General features: G+C 46.0%; 1 protein-coding gene across 2 annotated transcripts in view; it reads right to left on the bottom strand.

Annotated features, from left to right (window-relative positions):
• Positions 1 to 6,061: 6,061 nt before the first annotated feature.
• LOC137417842 (chromobox protein homolog 3) overlaps positions 6,062 to 12,149 on the bottom strand; it is a 54,474-nt gene continuing 48,386 nt past the window's right edge. For both annotated transcript variants that reach the window (XM_078781982.1, XM_078781981.1), the window contains one exon: positions 6,062 to 7,828. In XM_078781982.1, the coding sequence (XP_078638108.1) occupies positions 7,546 to 7,828 (283 nt within the window). In that variant the 3' untranslated portion in view covers positions 6,062 to 7,545. The remainder of the gene's footprint in view (positions 7,829 to 12,149) is intronic.

Here is a 12,149-nt window from a genome sequence, read left to right as displayed (position 1 = left end):
TGTCGCTCCATTCCTCATCCTTCAGATCGGCAGTCTGCAGCCTCCTCACTCTCTGCAGACCTGGACAAAATCACAGACTGGGCAAACAAATGGAACATGTCTTTCAATCCTGATAAATCTCACACTCTTACGATGTCTCTCCGAAAAGACCGACTGGAAAACCCTCCCATCCACTTTCTGAATAATCCTCTCCAAGAAGTTCTGTCACTCAAGCTTTTGGGTCTCACTATTTGCCACGATCTTTCCTGGGAAAACCACATTTCAAATCTGGCCTCCAAAGCCAGGCGCCGCCTGGGCATCCTCCGTCGTGCGAAGTCCTTCCTTGGCACACCTGAGCTCCTCACCACATACAAGGCTTTCATCCACAGCTCTATGGAATACTGCTCTCCCCTCTGGTCTGGTGCTCCTGCCTCACACCTAGCCCGTCTTCACGCTGTTGAAACCAAAGCGTTCAGAATCATTGGAATCTCCCGCGATGAAGCTAACTCCAAGGGCCTTTCACTCACTCACCGCAGGCAGGTTGGTGGTCTTTCCGTCTTCTACCGACTCCTCTCTGGCCTTGCCCCCCCAGCCCTCTCTGGGCTCTGTCCCCCAAATATTCCTACAGGTCGCACAAGATCTGCCTGCATCCCTCTTATGGTTAAACTGCCAAAATCAAGACTTTCTGCTCACCTTCACTCCTCTTTTCTCCCGCCTCTGGAACAAACTCCCTCACTCTCTTCAATCCCACTGCACCCTCCAGGTCTTTAAAACAGCTGTTCACCACCATCTCTTATCCTCCCCCATCCAAAACCTTGATCTTTTCTACCCCCGCTAATTTCGGTCCGTGGGAAACGACCTTCCGAAAACGACCTTCCGAAAAGCGGATGTTGGAGGTCGACGAAATGGAGGTGCGTAGCGAGGCTTCTGTCAGTTTAGGGAGTGAGCCGGAAATAGGGGAATTAGAAGTGAGTCTTGGAACCTCCCCCGTCCCGAGCACCAACTTATCCCCCTCCGGGGAGTCGTAGCCTACCGGGGTAGTCCGGGACCGGGTAGTCCTACCGGGGAGTCGGGACCAGTAGGAGCGGCCCCGATAACTGGCCAGATTATGGACCAATTGCTTAGGGCGGAGGGCTCAGAATGAGCAAATGGGTGCGTGGATGGAAAATAACATGAGGGAGAACAGTGAGCGAACCAGCAAGGAATTGAAGGACGAAATGCGGGAAATGAAAAGTGGGTTGGAAAATAAAATGGAGGGAATGAGTAAGGAGATTGTGGGATTGGAAAACAAAATGAAGGTCCATTTTGAAGAAATGAGGGTGATAATGAGAGGAGGTAGTGAACAAAAGAAGGCCCAGATTAAAGAAACGAAAACCCCATGTGAGCAAACGAATGAGATAAAGAAAGAACAAAAGAATGATTCACTCAGGGCACAGGAGAAGCCAAAGGTGGCAGAAATTCAATCGGAATGGGGGGAAGGCAAATTGGGAATTGCACCAGGAATGGCAAATGAAGAGGCAAACGGGGAGTTCTCACAGGGGAGCGTGGAGTGCCAATTGGGAATGGGAGAGAGTGCGGCCCATGCAGATGTGCATGTTGCTCAGGAACAGGAAATTGCACCGGGAATGGCATGTGAAGAGGTGAAAGGGGAATGTGTACAGGTAGATGGGGAATGCGCACAGGTGAGCGTGGAGTGTCAAAATTGTAGTAGGGAATGTTTCGCACCTGGCCTGGAGGTTTATCGGGACTGGGTGGATGCCACAACACCCCAACCGGGGGACGAATTTGAAATGGTGCAGCACCAGGGCGGTGCTGCGGAGCAAGATGGGGTGGAGTTATTGGGGGTCCGTGTAATGGAGCCGGACCAGGTATTTATTGGGGATATTGATCAAGCCCTGGCAGGGCCAGAAATGATTTGTGGAGATGATGGGGATGACGAGCATGATGTAATTCAGCGGCTGGGGACCTGGGACAGTCCCATGGGGGAAGAGTTTGACCAGGTCCAAAGGAGTTTGGGGGATGAGGTGAGTTGGTCCGAGGAGGTGGTTGAGGTGACCAAGGGGACCCTCACCGTACACTACGATTTGGTAACAGAGGCTCCAAAATTGAATGACCAGTTGGGGGAGTGTGTTGGCTTCGGGCTGGATTTGGATCTTGAGGGATCGGGAGATCGAGCCTCGGAAAATTTGGTCCCTGTAGGGAATTTGGACCAGCTGCAGGGAGGGGCAGAACAACCAGTGGTAGAGGTTGTTACCTGCAGCTGCGGTGATTGGACACCTGGAGCAAAAATTGGTAAAAGAAATTAAAAATTAAATTAAAATGGGAAATTGATTTGGCACAGCCTTGGTTGGAGTTGGTCCCCGGGCTGCGGGATTTGGACATGGGGAGGTCAATGGTGATGGCCTCGGGCAAAATTTGCCCCTTCCAAAAGTTGGTGATGCCAGCCAGCTGGGGGGGCTGTGCTGGCGAGATTTGGACGTGGGGTCCAGCCATGGGTGGCATGGCACGACCTGAGACCCACGGGGTCTGGTAGAGTGTGGCGACCCTTGTCCAGCGGGGGACCGTCCGGGTGTGTGGCTCGGGCCAGGAGGGTTACCGGACCCTGGTGGGGGTTAAGACCTCCAGGGGGTCCTAGGTGGTTTCTCACGCCTGGGATGGCAGATATTGAGGACCACTAGGGGGAGGTGTTGTGGGTCACGCTTTGGTGGTGGCACTGCAGACGGCCAACTTGGGCCTGATGTGGTGACCGCCCGGGCATGCGGCCTGACACCCTCTCCCTGAGACTTTGGGACAGCCAGCATGTGGAGACCTGACATGATGTGTTGGGCTATGGACGCGGGTCGAACCGAATGGACAGGGATGGATTATAGCCTGCCGGACAACCATTGGGGCATCTGTGGAACGTGATGGTGTGAGTGACCTTCCACAGATGGTCCGTTATGATTTATGGACTCTCGGTTTGGGAAGAGAGCCATGGGTTGATGAATCGGGAATTTGTAACGAGCCGAGCATATGGACAATGCTCGGCTGGCATGTGGATGGCAAAGCATCTTTCTTTGGTTGAGATTAGTGAAATATGAAAAATGTTTGGCATGGGCAATCTGTGGGTTAGATGGAAATTTAAGGGTGAATTTTGTGAAGAGAAATGGTGGACACTGTATAGTGACGCCATTATTGATCCAGGTGTGTAGACCAAAGTGTTGGAGGCTGTGATAAAATTGATAGGGTAGCAGGACACAGCTTTCAACTAGTTGCGGGGGCGACTGTGCTGATATTTGGGACGCAGGATCATGGGGGTGTAGTTGTGTAGCCTGAGGGTCAACGTGGTGCTGTGCGTGTCCGAGGTGTGCGGACCATGTCTTCTGGGTGGGTCTCCTGGTGGAGCATGGCTGTCGACTGGACTTTGGTGTGGTCAAGTGTGGGTGAGCACTGGGGGCCTGCGGATCTGTGGACTGGGGGACGAGAGGGCGGCGTAGGTGACGTGAGGGGAATGCCACGCACTGCGACCGTCTCCCCCAGGGCCGAGGTTGTGTGTGCGGTAGTGTGTGTTGGGGCAGCAGGTGCTTACCACATTGGCCAGCTGGGGCTGGTGCAGCTGTGTTCCTCGCAGGGGGGCCGAAGGATGGATGGTTGGTCGCACCCTAATGGACGCTCATGGGCCATGTTGGCGTTTTAACTGCTCACCTTGTCCCGATGACCCTTGCACGGTAGAGGTGCAGAGCTGTCGTGGCCACAGGTAGTTGTGTAGTGATGATCACCGTTGGATGCGGATCCACATACCTGCCAGTGCAGTGGGACAAAAGAAAAATTTTGAGAAATTTGATTGGCCCAATGATAAATTTTGGGATTGTGAAGGGTGGATTGCACTTTGGACCTGAACAACCTGAAACTACCTGCACTTGAGGTGAGTGCTTCTTCCTCTACAACGGCTGTGCACGATTCTGCTGGTTGCTCCTGGTATGGACCATGATCAACTTGAACACCATGGTCCTAACATCGTTGTGGATGCATCTGGCATCTCTGTTCCACATCTTGCTGGTCAACCAACATCACATCAACACTTGCTGCCCACTCATGAGGAGGCAAGTCAACTACAACTGGACGAAGGCGGCGTTCAAATCTACTATGGCTCACAGCAAGAGTGGCAAGGATGCTACATGCAGAGCAGGGTCAGTTTATGACTCCGCCCAGCTATCACAACAGCGGAAACCCTACACGAAATAGTGTAGGTGCTATGAAGACATCAGAAGAAAATGTTTCATATTTGAATTTCAAACACAAGTGATCAGCCTCTTCTTTTTAAACAGAAAGTCAACATTTGTTTTGAAGCAAAATGTATTGCCAAATGTTGCAGATGCTTTATTATTTTAAAATGGTTAATTAAAATTGTTGCGTCTTGGTGAAGGTGAAGTGTTGTTTGCAGAGATATTTGTGATGCAAATGAAATGAACTGAATTATCAACATGGAGTCAACGAACAAAAATGTTTTATGATCAGATTCTTCCAGGATGACGGTGTATGCCTTAGGTTTTGAGAATTGGATTACCAAATTTGTGGTTTGAGTATTTTGCAATTGATGTTTAGATTAATGGTTAATATAAACAAAAATAAAAAAAATGAGTGACTGGAATTGTAAAGATAGAGAGGCAAGTTATTGCCCACTGTTAAAATTAGTATTAAAAACAGAATGTGCTTTCAAAGCTCGCAGCTTGAGCAATGCACTGGAAATGGAACCAAGACGATAAGCGGCCATCTGTAAGATTGAACCTTTGTCCTTTAGTGAAAGGCTCAGGGCAAAGTGTTGACTTAGCCCAGGTTTGAATGCAAGAGTCAACTGACAGATTAAATTGTCAAAAGGGGTTGACCTTTTCAGCCCAAACAGTGACCGTTCTCTTCTTCCCGTGATAGCCATCTTTTGTAAACCGCTTAGTGGCTCCATAATAGAAACCAGATGGGCTTTGGTGCCAAAAAGACTGAGTGGACCAAGTTTTGTGTTGACCTCGAAATTCCAATTGAACAAGATCAAAGCAGCTGAGATCGACTTAAGGGGACGCGCCAAGGCTGTGAGAGAGAAGTCTTCAACCGAACGACGTGTCGTATCTTGGCTATATTTTGTGTAAAGGTTCTCTCCGTAAATCGGAATAAATCTTGTCGATCTTTAACGAGTCAGAGTTCCTTTGTCTGAGCCTCGTCTTGAGAAATCTCTTTTAAGGGTTCTCTAGCAGTTCCCTATCACCTCCAAAGCCAGTCACTGACTGGGCATTCTCCATGGTGCAAAGTCTTTGCTTGGCACACCTGAGCTCACCACATGCAAGGCTTTCATCTGCAGCTCAATGGAATACTGCTCTCCCCTCTGGGCTGGTGCTCCTGCCTCACCCATCTCGGCTTCACACTGTTGAAACCAAAGCTTTCAGAATCATGGGAATCTCCCGCGATGAAGCCGATAGTGAGGGCCTTTCACTCACTCACCACAGGCAGGTAGGTGGTCTTTGTCTTCTACAGACTCCTATCCGGCCTAGCTCCACCAGCTCTATCTGAGCTCTGTCCCCCAAATATTCCTACAGGTCACAAGATCTGCCAGCAACCCTCTTTTGGTGAAATTGCCAAAATCAACACTCTGTTCACCTTCCCTCTTTAATCACGTCTGAAACAAACTCCCTCACTCCCTTCAATCCCACTCCTCCCTCCACGTCTTTAAAACAGCTGTTCACCACCATCTTTTCGTGAGATGATTCGTGATGAGCATCTTATTCCCCAATCCAAAACCTTCATGTTTTCTACCCCTGTTAATTCACCCCAGATCCACCTTTTCTGAAATACCATCGTCTTTCCTGGAAGTCCTATCGGTGTCCATGTGTTTTATGTCCCCCCTCCCCCCGCCCCCCAAATCCCTCGCACAGATCTCCCGACGTCCGTTCTCTGCTGTTGTACGTGTGCTTCCCTCTCCCCATCTTCTCACTCCCTTTATTGTATGTTTAGTGTCCATTTTTTGTGTGATTAATGTTAGCTCTGACACGAGCCTCGATCTTGTATGCAAAAAAAAAAAAGGTAGAAAAATAAAAATAAAATAGAAAGCACAAACTAAGTTTATGGTTTTATTGCAAAATGAAAAAGAAAAACTACAACAGACACATCAAACCCTTGCAATACTTGAAAACGAGTCAAATCTCCTGTTGCACAGCTGATCACGTAATGCTGCAAGCTGAGATTTTTTTTTCATCAAAATAAAAAGAAACCATTGGAGGAGAGGAAGAAACATCAAAACACGTGCGGGTACAATGGAATTGCTTATGAAACTTGCCATCCATATAATATATATTCAGGATGAGTGCAGAGTACAACTACAGGTTTTGAGGCTTAATAATTTAAACAAAGCGGCAAAAGATTCTCAAAACAGGTTTAATCTTTAATGGGATTAATGAACGAGGCATAATTCTTAAGGAATGAACACGTACGGATGTTCACCAGCTCGGATACAATAAGCACAAGAAACTCAGGATATACCAGAAAATCAAGTTGAGCTGTTCAACTAAAACGTGTTTTGTGATTAAAATACTTCCAACCACAAGAGGTGGCAGTTCAAGGTAATGACAGGCAACCGGCACGAGATTATATGAGTTGTGCAAAGGTTGACAATAACTAGCACAGCTGTGAACAGGTAATCAAATTACAACATAACAGAGTGTACTCTCTGCCAAGAAAGTGACTGTGGATGTTAGATGGGAGTGTTACTGTTGGACGGAAGATATGATTCTTGGATAATCAAATCAAATGTATGAAGGGTACTCGTGGCCATTCAACATGTACCAAAAGCACCAATGAGCAAATAAAGGGAAGAAAGAAAAGACAAACAGCATTGAAAAGATAAAAAAATCAGCAAAGCAGAAATGACAAAGTATAAAAAAAGCAAATGCGTTTACACCATTGTCCCTCGCTTAACTCACGGCAGCAACTCAAATGATACCAAGAACTGATAATGTTAAAACAGATTGGTTGATGTGCATATACAATATCATGCAGAAAAAAATAAAAATAAAACAAAACAAAAAGAGACCACATTCACGTCTTCAACTAAACACCCACCCCCAGCAGAAAACAACTCAAAAAAAAATTTATAATCAAATATTGTCGACAGCCAAATCATAAAAAAAGGCGATGAAATAAAATGAGCGTATTTGAAAGATAAAATAAATAAAATATTTTGAAATCAAAATGTGACCCATTGGTGGATCCCAGCCAGAAAGAGGAACGAATTGTTTTTTTCAATTTTAATCCCTTTCAAAATTAATGGTGTGAATTGTACAACTGCTACCAACAACACCACCACCAACAACCAAGGAGATTCTTGGGACAATTTAGCAGACTATTCCCAATCAGAATTGTGCCTGCAAACTACTGTTGAATTGAAGCATGAGCTGCGAAGGGCAAGTTAACATTTCAAATAAAAGCATTTTTCTTCTAGATTCTGAAAGGTATTTCAAATATAATTAGCAGATGTAGAGGAACTGCAATCTTTATATGCAAAACAATACGGCATACATAAACAGAAAAGAGATCATGCTGTGGTCAAGCTTCGGATGCCTTGGCGGTCCCTGCCTTGGGGGTCCCTGCCTTGGGGGCCCCTGCCTTGGGGGCCGCTGCCTTGGGGGCCGCTGCCTTGGGGGCCGCTGCCTTGGGGGCCCCTGCCTTGGGGGCCCCTGCCTTGGGGGTCTCTGCCTTGTCCGGTTCATCCTCATCGTCGGAACAACCATACCACTTAAGCCTCTGCTCGTAAAAGGAAATGACCACCTGAGGGCACTGTACATTTGCCTCCTTGGCAAGCACCAGGTCTGTAACGCTCGAGTTACGCCTGCAATGACAGGAAGCACAGTCGTCGTATCGTTGCTGTTATAAAAACCCGAGGACACAAACTGAGGGACTGCGTCACGTGACAACAGAGAACGGAAGATGCAAGCAAGAATGGCTGGGTGCTAAGGAGTAAAAAAATTGCAATGACAGGCAAATTCTCTTAACTATATGAGGGGAGACTCAAGGGAGGGTGGGAGGGGGGGGGGAGGGGTGTCACAAAACACCACCGGAATAAAACCCCGTCTCATGAAAAAAAAACAAAAAAAAAAAACACGCCTCTGTTCCTGGGACTCTCAAAATGATGCCAAAATAAAATTTGTTTATTAGTGAGTGCAGCTTCCACTGCTGGAATCACCAATTCATATGCAGGGAATTTTCACCGAAAAATTCTCACGTTCTCACTCCTGCTTTCAAGGAAACAAATTCCCACACCCTTCCTCCCCCTTTTGCGGAAGCAAAAATATGGAGACATTTGATGTAGTGGTGGTGCGGCTGTTCCGCAGCTGCAGTGCCCCCTTTCATTTAGAGCAGAAATGTATAATTTGGCCAGGGTGCTGGTGATAGCTCACCTACTCTTTGTGAAATGCACCTGGGATCTGTAATGTCCATCAACTAATGCCGTCAGATGGGAGGCTTTGTGCTTCCATCCGAGCAACGACACACACCAATGAATAAATTGCTCTGCTTGCTCACTTTCTTGGTTTGATGAGGGGTGCACACCCGAAACATCTCACTTCACCTCACCTCACCCGACAAAGGATAGCACTTCAATTTCCTCATTTCTCAACACTTGGGGAGAAAAATTAAATTTCCCCGAAACCCCAATGATGGTTATCTCAAAGGTCACAGCTCCGTATCTCAAAAATAGACATAAAAAACAGATCATCATAAACAAAGCAGACATACCAGTGGGAAACAAAAATATATTTGGAGAATAAATTATTTTCCAAATGCAACAATTTAAAGGTGAACAGATACAAAAATAATAATGCATTGTTGGCAGAGGCATAAAAATATTTTATGCAAATCCAAAGTCATTTGGTCAAGGTTTCAGCAAATAGTCAGGTGGCTTCTTGCTATATTTAAAGATTACCGTTACCGGGCAGATAAAAGCACAATATTTGGCATGAGGCTCCCTTTGGGCCGATTAATGAATGTTAGCCGAGGAGCCCTCCAGAGTTAAAAAAAAAAAATTCAAGCAAAACAACAAAATTTAAGATGGCCGACATCGATGACAAAATATAGCTTTTCTCAAGTCCTGGTAATCATAAGAAGACCAGATTAGTTGCAAAATGTTTTTTTTTTTAGGCCACTGAACACACTGAATAGGATTTTGAATATTGCAATACTACCAGTAGACCGACAACGAGTTCCAGCAAAGTATTTATGGAACTATACACAGAAATTGGGTTCTTAATATTCCAATATGCTTGTACCTTTTCAGTGTGTGACTCAACATGGAGCTAAACTGGGATCACTGCGTGATTTGCCAGCGGGACACTGCTGAACCCTTGGTGTCCCTTGCAGAGCCCTGGGACAAGTGGTGACAAAACAGATGCCTACACATCATTCCTGACCAACATAGAACAGTTCCGGGGCATTGGTGCTGTTCCAGCTGAACTCTATTTTGGGAGTGATGAAACAGTTGACAATTTTGCTTCTCATTCTGCTTCCTGGCACAAATCTTGCCATTTAAAATTCAACAATTCTAAGTTGGCAAAGGCAAAGACAAAGAGAGCGCACAACCCTGATGAACAGAAAAGGCACAGTAAGCGCAAAGCATTGAATGTTCAAAAGTGTTTCTTCTGCGAGGAAGGCGAAGAGGAAAATGTTCTCCATGAAGTTTCAACATTTGATGCCGACAAAAATATTCCACGACATGATCACAGAGCTAAACAACACCCAACTTATGACTAGAATAGTTGGAGGAGATCTAATCGCAATGGAGGCAAAATACCATCTGGCATGTCTGGTCAAGCTGAGAAATCGCTACTGTAGTCTCACTCGCAAGGCAAGCCAAACACCTGAAAACACAGATGAGAAAATAAACGAGTCTCGGGCATTTGTAGAACTGACCAGCTACATTGAGAAATCTGTGGACTCTGGAACTCTTCTTCAAGCTGTCCGAGATCCTCTCTCTGTATGTGAATAGTCTTGAGGAACTGGGCATCAATAAACTAGTCAACAAGACCAGACTGAAGGGTCATTTGCGAGAACGCTTCCCAGAGGCACAATAACAGTATGATGGGAGAAACACGGTTCTCAATTTCAAGGAAGGAATGAGAAATATGTTGAAGGAAGCTCTGAAGAATCGAGACGTCTCAGAAGATGCTGTTATCCTGGCCAAAGCTGCTACGATAGTCAGAAAGACATCTTCAGCCATCGAGGCTATACTACAAATTCATTGGTTGTTTCCCTGCAGAATGCCAAGAAGATGCACTGCCCTCAAGCCTCTTGTCTCCATGATCTTGAATGGTTCCAACTTGAAAGATCAAGACAAGCATGACGCACAGGCTTGCCTATCCATCAGCCAGTGCATAGTTTACAACACACAAAAAAAAACAAAAAAAAAAACACTGCTGTGAGTACCAGACATTCTGGAGCACGAGTCACCCCCTCCCCATCTACATTGGCATCAATGTGCATGCACTGAGCAGAAGCAAGAAACTCATCCAGCAGTTATACCAGATGGGCATCAGCATTTCTTATGGCAAGATTATGGAGATCGAGGACTGGATTGCCACTTCAACCTGTGAACGCTTTGCAGAAGATCGAGTCGTGTCTCCTGCTCGTCTCCAGAAAGAGTTGTTCACTGTTGGTGCCAGAGACAACCTAGACCACAACCACGAACCTCATTCCACGGGACTGGAATCAGCCTTTTCCAGTTGCCTACCAAGACCGAACCTGGTGTGAGCAGACCACCTATTACAATACCACCTTCTGGAAATGAAAAGCACTCTCTTCTTGACAGCTACGCCTCTGTCCCAGCCATCCTCTTGGTAAGCCGTGACGTAACGGCTTACCAAGAGGATAACAACAAGACAGGAAGTCTAACAGCGGCGAAGCCGGGCTTGTAAAATATTATAAACCATAAACATATTTGCTTTTTAAATAGTCGCTAATGCTGTTTATAACAGTAAACAAAGAAATTTGGAGGAATCCCAACATCTGTGAGGTAAGTTTTACGTACAGAACTGAGCGAAGATCTACTGTGATCAATATACCCCACAAGGGTTGGGTAATAACATGATCCTTCTGCCGGGCCTATAAGTACTGCGTCGTTGGAAGACCAGTAACGCCGATGCGTTCGATATTTGATAATCATTTTAACAATTGGTTTGTTTGTTTTTCACAATGAATGAAAAACGTAAAGGTAGAGCATATCGGTTGTGATATCCTCTTGGTAAGCCGTGGCGTCACGCGCCGCGTCATAATTCTGTTTCCGGGTGCAAACACGCGCATTACGTCACACTTACCAAGAGGATAGCTTTGAAGACCGCTGCTGTCGAGGTGCCAGAGTGTGACGGAGTTCGGGCCAGAGATGGCCAGACTGCTGAAGTAGTTTGAGGAAGAATACCTTCCTGATGATGACAGAGATCCCAAAAAACTTCCAGCACCATGAGCAGGGTCTCTCAACACAGAAGACCTTCCAGAGACAGGTTTCCAGCCTCTTCGAATCCATCAGACGAATGGGCAATCCATTCTTGGATAATTTACCAGAACTAGTAACTCTCGACAGTCGCAACGGCACAGACGAATCAGTGGCCGCAGTGCGATACAGGCAAGAAATAGTACCAGGAATTCGTCAAGAATGTGCCTGATGAGCGCAGCCACTCTATCCATGACCCAATCAAGAGGGATTCTCTAGCGCTCTTCATGAAACCTCAACGCAAGGTAATACCTAAGCAGGGGAAGAAGATCAAAGTGCTTCAGAACAATGTTGCACTCTTTGCCAAGCTATATACAGTGCATTCAGAAAGTATTCAGATCCCTTCACTTTTTTCATTGTTATGTTGCAGCCTCATGCTGAAATCGTTTAAACTCATTTTTTCCCTCATCAATCTACACTCAATACCCCATAATGACAAAGAGAAAACAGGATTTTAGAAAGTTTAGCAAATTTATTAAAAAGAAAAAACTGAAATATCACATTGACATAAGTATTCATACCCTTTGCTATGACACTTGAAATTTAGCTTGGGTGCCTCGCATTTCTCTTGATCTTTGAGATGTTTCTACACCTTGATTGGATTCCACCGGTGGTAAATTCAATTGATTGGACATGATTTGGAAAGGCACACACCTGTCTATATGAGGTCTCA

Source organism: Myxine glutinosa, chromosome 7, assembly GCF_964187855.1.
Source record: "Myxine glutinosa chromosome 7, kmMyxGlut1.1, whole genome shotgun sequence".
NCBI classification, from domain to species: domain Eukaryota; kingdom Metazoa; phylum Chordata; class Myxini; order Myxiniformes; family Myxinidae; genus Myxine; species Myxine glutinosa.
Note: the sequence above shows the minus strand (reverse complement) of the source record. Positions and strands in the feature narration are given on the sequence as shown.